Consider the following 12,639-nt stretch of genomic DNA (forward strand, 5'->3'; position numbering starts at 1 on the left):
AAAGGCGATCAATAACTTTTCCTGGTAGGCTGCAGTATATATATTTTTTTACCAGTCGTTAGGAGATATTGGGATGTTGTTTGTGCACTGTTCAGTAAAAAAGTATACGCAACGTAATTTGTGTGTTACCGATACGTATGTATATTTAAAAGTAACCGTGTTACAGGCACGGTTCGAAAAAAAGCATTTGCAATATGTATTTGTTTATGTTACCATACGGATTTAATTAAAAGTTAAAAAATCCTCACGTGTAATATCTTTCTGTGTAAATATCTCATATTACAACGTGGGACACCTGCGGCTTAAAATCCGGTGCGGCTTGTACAAGTACAAAATTGATTTTCTTTCTAAAATTAGAGCCTGCGGCTTTTAATCAGGTGCGCTCTGTAGTACGGAATCTACGGTACTCTTATAGTCACAAGAACGGACGGATGGGATCAATTGGTTATCAATCAAAAAATAGTCGATTCTAGTAAATGTATGGTGAACTTGTGAGAAAAAGGAGTAATCTCTTTCATGTGGATGAAAGAAATGCCAAATATCAGATATTCCATAATTAGAAAGAAACGATTGAATAAATAAAGCAGATTTACTTAATTGTCTAGGGATAGAAGAAGATCTGTCCAAAACTGGATCCAGCCAACAGTTAAAGTCAGCACCCAATATAAGAGAGTATGAACTTAGTTCTGGCAATGAAGAAAAAAACGGTCAAAAAACCCTACATCATCCGAGTTAGCGTAAAGGTTGGCTAAGATCGCCCATGTATTATAAAGTTTCCCCGAAACAATAATAAAACAACCATTAGGATCAGATATCTTATGAAGCTCAAAAGAAACATTTTTGTTTATAAGAATTGAAACGCCCCTCGCCTTGGCTTGAAAAGTTGAATGAAAGTGTTGTCCTGCCCATCGTGCCATAAGACGAGAATTATCTGAGTGATGAATATGTGTTTCTTGTAAAAAAAAACCACCTCTGCTCTAAGCTGTTTAAGATGTGCGAACACTCTCCCCCTTTTAACTGGATGATTCAAACTCTTAACATTCTAGCTGACAAAGTTCAATGGACTAACCATTGAACATAAGAAAAAAAAGGATGGCAGGCATTAAACCATATCTGAAATTTATATGTAATTCTGGGGCAAAAGTATAGAAGAAAAAAAAAACAGGATGAAATTACATCCTGTATAGTACAAATATGTCAAAATTCCATATATAATGTTAGCATTGAAGTTCCCACCCACACCCTCTAAACCTACAACAAGAAAGCTGCAAATATAAAGCAGCAAGCACTCCCCGAGAAAAACTAACCCCCTACTGGACTTCCAATTAGGTAACATCTTAATTATCTCCACTCGAACTGTTGATACTGTTACATATCCCGTAACTGGATCACTTACCAGCAAAAATAGAGAGGTCCGCTGAAGTCTGATGGTACCATTTTCAAACGTTTTTATTTATAAAGGGGCACAAAAGTAAAGTTAATACAAACATTCAGATACCATAAGTCGTCAATACTCAATCTAAAGCGCAGGTATAGTAATAACCAATAAGAAATAACCTCTATCATTGTCTAGGGGTAATGTATATATTGTCCGCTGTATATCTGAAAGTCTCTTGCGGTCCCTGCAGTTCCACCAGCTGTTGTCTTTTGTGGGATTGAATGAAACAGTTACCCGCCGGGTTTTTCCAACCTTTAGGAGTTCGATTCCGTCTTTTGTCTCGTTGGGGAATGGACGCTCACTTGTGGCCTCCCCTGTAGCTAAGCCGTTCTCTCATGGTGAGGTCGCCAATCCCAGTCAAGGAAAAGACGCACACGAACCCCACCACCGGCTGTTGCTATTAAACACTGTCGCAGGATTTCTAGCGTGTCTTCTGGTGCATCTGGGGGGCCGTCTTTACAACCCCTCTTTTATCTGAACTCACGGGGTCTCAGATGTCAATCAGGTTGGGATGATGCAATCTCTCTCCATCTCTCCACCCACGTTGCCCTGAGGGTATACATGTAGTACAGTTCCCAATTCACAAAGGTGTCTCCACGAGACAATGACCACCAGCGCCAGCTTTGCCTCGCCGTGAAACGAGGAACACCGCACGTATCTTTCTCTTCTCTTGGGTCATTGACCCCCCCCCCCCCCCCTTCACTAGGGCTCTGGTGATTCTCACAAAGGAGGGGGCTGGGATCATAACAATACAGTAATGGAAATAAACACCAAAAAGCTTTTGGTTAAGAGTTACAAAGAAAGATTTACCTTAACAAGAAAAAACAATACATTCAAAGTTTATAAATCTTTAATCTATAAAGTTTATAATGGTCTAAAAAAAACTTTACCCCAACCTTCCCGCTAGAATTGATAAACCAGAAAAAAGATAATCTATAAACTCAGTTATACAGAAAAAAAACTTTAACGTCAAAGTAAGTAATCCAACCGAATCATAAAAATAAGAAAAAAAGCACAAATAGCATCTTGAAACACAGGAGAAAAAACCAAAGAAAAATCCATTCGAGAGGAATTTGATCCAAACCCGAAACTGAGTTTAAAGGTACGGCATCAACTGCTGCTTAAGGTTAAACTAATCTAACCGGAGAGGGAAAAAAATCATCACCTTTAAAGAACTAAAATTATGTAAGATAGAAACTAAAATTGAGAAAATGGAAAAAAAAAACACTTCGACAGGACAATGCAACATAATTAAGCTAATTAAATAGATGCGACAACAGCTACATTTTAAATTTAAAAAAGAAAATATCAAGATTTGTAGAAATTGGAGACTGAAGTCTGAAAAGAAAAACAAAAAACCATTCAATGACGTCGTCACTTCACAAATCGACATCAATTTTTTACTGCGACACCGACTCCATTTTGAAATAAAGTCTCCAAAGACCTTTAAGAGGTGTCTAATTACATGGTTTCACAATCAGCTCTATTTAAGGAAAATGAAAATGTCCATACTGAAAAATAGAAATCCAACGTATCGAAATATATTGAGTTAAATGGATAATGAAAAAGATAGAAATAAAGATTAGAATATTAGGAAAAAAATAACCGTTATCTAAACAGAAACGAAAAAGGCTGAAAAGAAAAAAAAATCATATCATATCGTATCTGAGGAACTCGAAGTAGCAGATAGGCTATCAATGAAGGTCTGCACCTCTGCAACCGAATCGAAGCGTTTAAAATCGCCATTCCTAAGCTCGGAGCCGGCGGGCTGGATAGGCGAGAGACGGATGAAGTCCATGATCGTAGAGAACTTCCATTACTCCTCTGTATTCAGCACGTTGATTCATAACTTGAGGTGCATAGTCCTCTACTAAACGGATAGCATGACCTTTATATTGAAACGTTTTACGTCGGCGAGCTTCTTTAATTAGTAAATCCTTGATTTGGTAACAATGGAGGCGAATTATCACTGGACGTGGTCTCTGGCCATCCGCTGAGCGAGATGTAAAGATATGGTGTGCTCGATCAATCTCTGGAGGACTGGAAAGTATTTCGCTTCCAAAAATCTCGCATAGAAAGTTTGAGAAAAATTCGATAGGAGATCCCCCTTAAACAGTCTCAGGCAAGCCGAGAATTCGAAGATTTTGGGGTCTACTCCTGCTTTCAAGGTCCATAACTTTAAGAGTTAACTTACTATTATGCTCCTTTAGGGTAGAGCAAACTCTTTCCAGATCTTTACAACGACGGTCTAGTTTCTCTGTGACTTCTTCAACATGTGATAAACGTTGAGCATGATTCTCCAGTGTAGGGTTGATTTTATCCAGTTTCAGTTCCAACGAACTAAATTGAGAAAACATATCTTGTCGGGTTTGTTCTAACAGCGACACAATTTCACTCAAGGTTGCTCTCGATGGAGTGTCTTTTTTTGCCGATTTAGTAGGGTTAGATACACTCATTGTGCAGCCAGCAACTTCAATAGTGGGAGGAAGAGTAAGAAATAAATGCAGGTATATGAAATGGAGCGGAGCAATAGTTTTAGTGACTTAAGCTACCACCATCTTAACTGGAAGTCTGAAACTGAAACCTTTTCGATTTCTTGTATTGCATTTTACCTGCTGGCATTATTAGGTTCTCACCAACTGTGTGACTTTTCCTTTCTTGGGTAACAAGTCCTGCTACTAAATAACTTGTTTCCTGAGTCTTTTTACTGACTGTGACTTTATTAACAAAAGCTTTACTCTGAGATTCCAGTAGCCGTTTAAAATAGTCAGCACTTTTAAGTGTCATATGGCTGTGATTTGTAGTTAGTGTCTTTTCAATTTTGCTGGAGCCATTGCTACATTTGTAAATTGTTTGCCACAGACTAGGCACAATGGAATAGGACAACTTGGATTTCCAGTCCATGTAAAACCCATTGATAAGTAGCTTTTTTGTGTGTCTGTTATTGCATAAGAATGGCATAATAAGTAACTAAATAAGAAAACCTCAAAAATATGAAAACTTCACAATCCCATCACTTTTAACCCACGCAATCCACCTTTTGCACGTTCACAACAAAAGCAAAGTGGCAGGCCAGCAATTGAATCATGGTACGTAAAAATTCCTTCATTCGAATGAAAATTTCCCACCAATTTTCTACTATATTGGTAGAGTTTGTTCGCTTCCATATGTCTGTTGGCGGCACTTAAGGGAAGTTGGGGGTGTTAATTCAGGAGGGAGAAACTGATGTTACAATCCAAGTTGGTCAAGTCCATTCAATGCTTGGAAAGTGCACTTCACACTCATTAGCATACCATCCTCCCCTTCGTGCAATACAGCGCTCACTAACTATCGATGGTCTCCTCTGTCTCGCATCAAAAACTGAGAAAGGACTTAACCAAAAAAATAATGGTCCTACTGCACACTGCCATACTGAGCTGAGATTGCTAAAGGGCCTGCTCAGTCACTGCACACCACTGCGAGCGCTAGCATTACATGTTGTGCAAAGTTCAATAAATGATGCTTATTTTTTAAAATTATAATCGCTTACGGAACTGTGGTTGAGAAACCCTGCTCTAGGCCGTGTCTGGCAGCTTTGTCCTCAGAATAACCATTGTAGTTAATGATACTAATACAGATATGGTCTATATTCTTTGCTTCTTCCATTTAGTATTCAATGTGGAAAAATCTCAAATCACTAACTGAGTTGTTAAGCAGCAGTTTGCTTGCCTATCACCTAAAGCCATAATTTTTATCGGATCATGAATCATTGTTGAGAACTCTCATAACCACTTTCTCCTGGTTTCATAGCACTGTGCCTTTTGTTTTGAACAGATTGTTTAAGACCCCCTTTGTACATTCACAATGCATACTCATTTCTTCAATGACTATAATAATTTGGGTTCAAATTGTAACTGTTGATCACTATTATTTTGTTTTACTTTTAATAGTGCAAATAATTTAAAGCTCTTCATTAACTGACTATTGAGTATTATTTTCAAACTTTTCAGAAGAAAAAAGCAGGTAATTGCTTTGTTTAATTACTTCTTTCAGGAAAGGCTTTAAGCTTGTTATCCTAGATGAGGCAGATGCTATGACTCAGGATGCTCAGAATGCCCTCAGAAGAGGTAAGATCTAGATTAATCTTTAATTAAAAAGAAACTTACTATTATCCAGTTGTATATTGTTCTCTTACCTTGCTTGTTGTAATGGCTGACATGCAAATTGTTGTTTTAATAAAGTAACCAAATGCGTGATGGATTTTGTTTAATGGGGCTATCAGTTATTCAGTGCAGCCACTTATTTGGGGAACTGTATGTTCAACAAACAGTGATATTTGTCACTGATAATTGATGAGAAATAAGCAGTAAGACAATTCAGAATTGTTTTGCTCACTGTGGTTTCAAGCATGCAGGCTTGGAGATGCCAGAAATGGCTGGGAATCAAAATGAAATGATTTCACTGCTTCAGCAGGTTAGGAATTACAAAGAATTTGAAGATATTGACAATCATCTTGAATGTTACAATGAAAATGAAGATTTGGAGGATGCAATCGTCCAAAGTATTGTATGAAGGCTGTCCATTATCTGTATTAGATGTCTGCGCTGATTTTGTTCATTTGTCAAGCAAAAGAATATGTCAGTGTATTCTGGATGAATTCCTCTTTTGAAAACTTTTAGGAATTACTACACAGTTTTATAGTACTGTATAGTATTGGGAGTGTTCCAATCTGTTCTGTATTTCATTTAAATGCATAATTTGTTAAATGGTAATTTGGCTTTTTATATTTTTGTAACTATTTACAGTTGCAAGAAAAAGTTAGTGAATCTTTTGCAACTACCTGATTTTCTGCATTAATTACTCATAAATTGTAGTCTGACCTTCTAGTCACAATAATAGACAAGCACGATCTGCCTGATCTAATGACACACGAACAATTGTACTTTTTAGAGCACTTTGTCATTGAACCTACTAGATCAGCTATACTGGATTAGGTGTTACATAATGAACCAGAGGTGATTAGGTAGCTTAAGATAAAAGAAGCGTAAGGAGGCAATAATCACAATTTGCTTGAGTTCAACGTGAAATTTGATAAGGAGAAAGTAATGTCTAACATAGCAGTATTTCAGTGGAGTAAAGGAAATTACAGTGTTATGAGAGAGGAGCTGGCCGAAGTATGTTGGAAAGAGATGCAGGCAGGGATGACAGCAGAGCAGCAATGGCATGAGTTTCTGGGAAAAAATTAGGAAGGTGCAGGATAGATGTATTCCAAAAACAAATAAATACTCAAATGGCAAATTAATACAACCATGGCCAACAAGGAAATTCAAAGTTAATGTAAAAACAAGCAAGGGGGCATACAACAAAGCAAAAATTAGTGGGAAGACAAAGGATTGGGAAGTTTTTAAGACCCTACAGGGAGCAATGAAAAGAATCATTGGGAGGAAGAGGTGAAATATGAAAGCAAGCTATCAAACAATATCAAAATGGATAGTAAAAACCGTTTGCAATTATGTCAAAAAAAGAGAGAGATGAGAGTGGATACAGAACTACTAAAAAATGAGGCCAGAGAAAATATAATGGGGGCCAAGGAGATGGCAGTTGAACTAAATGAGTATTTTGCATTGGTCTTCAGTGTGGAAGACACTAGCAGTGTGCCAGGTGTTGAAGGATTTGAGGGAAGAGAAGTGAGTACAGATACTATTACAAGAGAGAAGGTGCTCAAAAAGCTGAAAGACCTAAAGGTATATAAGTCATCCAGACCAGATGAACTGCACCCTTGGGTTCTGAAAGCAGTAGTGGTAGAGATTGTGGAGGCATTGGAAATGATCTTTAAAAAAACAGTAGACTCTGGCATGGTGCTAGAGGACTGGAAGATTGCAAATGTCACTCCACTCTCTAAGAAAAGAAGGCAGCAAAAAGGAAATCATTGACCAGTAGCCTGACCTCAGTGGTTGGGAAGATGTTGGAGTCAGTTGTTAAGGATGGGGTTATGGAGTACTTGGAGAGACAGGACAAGATAGGATAAAGTCAGCATGGTTTCCTTAAGGGAAAATCTTGCTTGACAAACCTGTTGAAATTCTTTGAGATTACAAGTAGGATAAATAAAGGGGATGTAGTAGATGTTGTATATTTGGACTTTCAGAAAGCCTTTGACAAATGCCATGCATGAGGCTGCATAACAAGTTAAAAACCCATGGTATTACAGAAAAGTTACTGGCATGGTTAGAGCATTGGCTAATTGACAGGAGGCAGCAACTGGGAATAAAAGGATCCTCGTCTGGTTGGTTGACAGTGACTTGTGGTGTTCTGCAGCGGTCGGTGTTGGGACCACTTCACTTTATGCTGTATATCAATGATTTAGATGATAGAATAGATGGCAGATGATACGAAGATTGGTGGAGGGACAGGTAGTGTTGAGGAAATTGGTAGCTTGCAGGAGGATTTAGACAGATTAGGAGAATGGACAAGAGAGTGGCAAATGAAATACAATGTTGGAAAATGCATGGTCATACACTTTGGTAGCAGAAATCAATGTGCAGACTATTTTCTAAATGAGGAGAAAACCCAAAAATCTGAGATGCAAAGGGACTTGGGAGTCCTTGAGCAGAACAACCTAAAGGTTAGCTTGCAGGTGGAGTCGGTAGTGAGGAAGACAATTGCAGTGTTGGCATTCATTTTGAGCAGGGATGTGATGCTGAGGCTTTATAAGGCACTAGTGAGGCCTCACCCTGAGTATTCTGAACAGTTCTGGGCTCCTCATCTAAGATGTGCTGGCATTGTTCAGAGGAGATTCACAAGGATGATTGCAGGAATGAAAGGGTTATCATAAGAGAAACGTTTGATAGCTCTGGCTCTGCATTCACTAGAATTTAGGATGGTGGGGGGGAGGTGTGGGGAGATCTCATTGAAACCTCTTGAATGTTGAAAGGCCGAGACAGTGTATATGTGGAAAGGATGCTTTCCATGGTGGGGGAGTCTAGGTCAAGAAGGCATGGCCTCGGGAAAGTGGGGCGTCAATTTAAAACAGTGTTGAAGAGAAATTTCTTTAGCCAGAGGGTGGTAAATTTGTGGAATTTATTACCACAGGCAGCTGTGAAGGCCTGGTTGTTGGGTGTATTTAAGGCAGAGTTTGATAGGTTCTTGATTGGACACAGCATCAAAGATTATGGGAGAAAGCCAGAGAGTGGGGCTGAGGAGGGGAGAAAGGATCAACCATGATTGAATGGTGGAGCAGACTTGACAGGCCAAATGGCCTAATTCTACTCCTATGTCTTATGGTCTTGTGTCTAATTGGGGCAGTTGCTTGACTAGGCCAAAATGTACTGGTCCTGATGTCTCCCAATTAATTGGAATCCACTGTATTTATTTTATCAGTTTTTTTTGTCAATATTTGTTCCTTATGTTATCATACCCTTCCCCTGAATAATGCACTTCAATCTTTGGCTGAAATTGCAAGGAAATAACCAGTATTCTGGTCACTGACTTGAAGCTTGATGACACAAAAAATTGAATTTGAAACGCAGTAAAATGTGCAGACGCTGGAAATCGAAGCAACGCACACACAAAATGCTGGAGAAACTCAGCAGGCGCATTAATGCAAAAGAATAAACAGAAGACATTTCGGGCCGAGACCCTTCATCAGGACTGATGATGGGACTTGGGCCTGAAACATTGAATGTGTTGCTTGAGTTTATTTCATTAGTTTGGGTTTCCTGCCTTGTTGGGAGCAGTTGATTATTTGCTGTGTTAACATTGTTGAAATTTTTATTCAAAGTGATGTTTCCATTTATGTATATTTCCATTTAACTGTGAAAATTAACTCTTCAAAAGAACTTTTGAGTGTAATGTCAATTTTATTAGAAATTACATATTTTTAGAAGATGCTGTGAATATAGGCAGTCCCTGGGTTACATAAGGGCTCAGTGTCTGAGATCTTTACATGGGATTTCTGTAAGTCAGAAACGTCCTTGTTTTTATAGTAACTTGTAATATTCTACATATACTTCCTATAATCCATTCATTTTATTGAATGATCATGCTAGTGCGTACCATAATTAAACTAATGGCATATAAACTGTATCCAGTCATTAATGAATACCATGAAACATTATTACTATCCTGAAATTGTTTCAGAGAATTGATGTGGTTTTGATCAGCATACATTGGATCATTTGTGACCCAGGGAGCTCCTATACTTTGGCATCACAAGGGAATATTTTCTCTTAAGCTTTTAAATCTATTAAAATGCTATCTATACATTCTTAAATCAAAATTATTAATTGCTTGTTGTGCAGTGATTGAGAAATTTACAGAAAACACAAGGTTTTGCCTGATCTGTAACTACCTGTCAAAGATCATCCCTGCTTTACAGTCTCGATGTACTAGGTTCCGCTTTGGACCACTGACAGCAGAACAGATGATTCCAAGATTGGAATATGTCGTCCGAGAAGAAAAGTGAGTCTCTGAGTTATTCTTAGTGTAAAACATGGAACTATAAGTCTGATTTTGTTTTTTTAATACAACTTTTTTTACAGCCTATTAAATCTTTTAACTGGTAGAGACTTGCAAAAGACATTTTTAGCAGAGATAGTTGTATAATCTCTATCTTTTAGTGTGATCTCACACATTGCATTGTACATTAACCTAGGCAGATTCTAATTTTGTACAAAACAGCATTTTACAAAATGCCAATTCGTGCAGCTTCTAGAAGCTGCAACTTTCCCACCCACCTCTGTGCTTTTAATAAAATTTTAACAAACATTCTAGAAACTTGAAATCTTTGAGATGTGGGATGTCATGGTCCCTGATGACTACATCAGCAGCAAGTGCATCCAACTGCAGCTCCTGACTGACAAGATCAAGGAACTGGAACTGGAGCTGGATGTACTCGGGACCATTCAGGAGGCTGATAATATCATAGATGAGACTTCCACCAGAGTGCAAGTTTCAGTTAGTAGATTTGTAACAACCAGGAGAAGCAAAAGGAGTAAGTAGTCATACCAGGGTTGCCCTGTGGCCATTCCCCTCAGCAAAAAGTATATCCCTTTGGATGCTGCTGGGGTGGAGGGAGGAGTGGGGAAATGACCTATCAGGGGACAGCAGCAGCAGTCAGGCCAGAGGCACTGTCACCTGCTTTGAGGTTTAACAGGGAAGGGTAAAGTCAGGCAAAGTGATAGTAGACTTGATAGGGGGACAGATAAGAAACTCTGTGGCTGCGAAAAGACACCAGGATGTTGTGTTGTCTCCCAGGTGCTATGGTCCATGATGTCTCAGAATAGCTGCAGAGTGACAGCCAGCTGTTGTGGTGCACATTGGCACCAATAACATAAGTAGAAAGTGTAATGAGGTCCTGCACAGTGAGTATAGGGAGTTAGGGAAGAGGCTACAGAACAGGATCTTGAAGTTAGTGATCTGGATTACTCCCAGTGCCAAATGCTGGTCATGGCAGGAATAGAATGGTAGTACAGATCAATGAGTGGCTGAGGAAGCAGTGCGGGGGCAGGGTTTCAGATTTCTAGATCATTGGGATCACATCTGGGGAACGTGTGACGTATACAAAAAGGAGAGGTTACACCTGAACCCAAGGGGAACCAACGTCCTTATGGGCAGGTTTGTTAGAACGGCAGGGGAGGGTTTAAACTAATTTGGCACGGAGATGGGAATTGGTGTGATATAGCTGAGTATTGGGCTGGTTGGTATACAAGTCGATGCAGTGTGTAGTGAGATTGTGAGGAAGGACATGCAGGTGATGGGGTAAAATTGCAGTCATTGGAATGAGTTGAATAACATGGGGGCAAAATTGAAATGCAATGATGAATTCAGAACTTCAGATGTTACATTCGAATGCATGCAGTATATGGAATAAGGTAGATGATCTTGTAACGCAGTTAGAGGTTGGCAGGTATGACGTTGTAGGCATCATTGAGTTGTGGATGAAGGAAAATCATATTTGGGAACTTAACATCCAAGGATACACATTGTATCAAAAGGTTGGCAGAGTGGTTGTGGTGGCTCTGTTGGTGTCAAATGAAAACAAATCCCTAGAAAGAGGAGACATAGGATTGGAAGAGGTAGAATCCTTGTGCGTTGAATTAAGAAACTGCAAGGGTAGAAAGATGCTGATGGAAGCTATATACAAGCATCTGAACAGTAACCAGGATGTGGGATATAAATTACAATGGGAGACAGAAAAGTCATGTAATAAGGGTGATGTTACGATAGTCATGGGTGTTTTCAATATGCAGGCAGGTTGTGAAAATCAGGTTGGTGCTGGATCTCAAGAGAGGGAATTTGTTGAATACCTATGAGATGACTTTTTAGAGCTGCTTGTGGTTGAGCCCACTAGGAGAAAGGCAGTTCTGGATTGGGTGTAGTCTAGCAAACCAGATTTGATTAGGATGCTTTAGGTAAAAGAACCCTTAGGTGGCAGTGATCATAATATGACAGAATTCACCCTGCAGTTTGAGAAGTCAAAGATAAAGTCAGGTGTGTCAGTATTGCAGTGGAGTAAGAGGAATTACAGAGGCATGAGAGAGGAGGGGGCCAAAATTAATTGGTAGGTGACACTATTAACGATAATGGTAGAACACCAACAGCTGGAGTTTCTAGGGGCAATTTGGAAAGCACAGGATAACTACATCCTGAAGATAAAGAAATATTCTAAAGGGAGGATGAGGCAACTGTGGATGACAAGGGAAGTCAATACACAACATAAAGGGAAAAGAGAGGACATATGATACAGCTGAAGTTAGTAGTTGGAGGATTGGGAAGCTTATAAAAACCAATAGAAGGCAACTGAAAGAGCCATAAGGACAGAAAAGATGAAATACAAAGATAAGCAAGCCAGTAATATAAAAGAGGATACCAAAAGTTTTTCAGATATATAAAGAATAAAAGAGAGGTGAGAGTGGTTATCGGACCACTGGAAAATGATTCTGGAGAGGTAGTAATGGAAGACAGAAATGGTAGACAAACTTAATGAAACACCTTGGTTTCCTTGGCTGCATAAGTCTAGGGAAGACACTCTTAAAGTCCCACCAAACTTGTCGACGGCTTATTCCACCCCAAACCCCAATTTGTGTGGATGCTGTGTAATTTTCTACCCAGTTACATATTAGTGCCACAAAATAACAAACAGCACACTGCATACGATTAAAGGGATTGTATTTATAAATCTTAACTAAAGGGTTAGTAAAGAATAACAAAAAGAAAAAGGCCTA

The 12,639-nt window shown here is 39.0% G+C and overlaps 1 protein-coding gene across 1 annotated transcript in view; it reads left to right on the top strand.

The window, feature by feature from the left end:
- rfc5 (replication factor C (activator 1) 5) overlaps window positions 1-12,639 on the top strand; it is a 90,903-nt gene that overhangs the window by 48,026 nt on the left and 30,238 nt on the right. Inside the window, exons 5-6 of the mRNA XM_073065467.1 lie at window positions 5,471-5,544; window positions 9,715-9,874. Coding sequence (XP_072921568.1) covers window positions 5,471-5,544; window positions 9,715-9,874 — 234 coding nt within the window. The remainder of the gene's footprint in view (window positions 1-5,470; window positions 5,545-9,714; window positions 9,875-12,639) is intronic.

The sequence above is a fragment of the Hemitrygon akajei genome, chromosome 14 (assembly GCF_048418815.1).
Source record: "Hemitrygon akajei chromosome 14, sHemAka1.3, whole genome shotgun sequence".
Taxonomy (NCBI): domain Eukaryota; kingdom Metazoa; phylum Chordata; class Chondrichthyes; order Myliobatiformes; family Dasyatidae; genus Hemitrygon; species Hemitrygon akajei.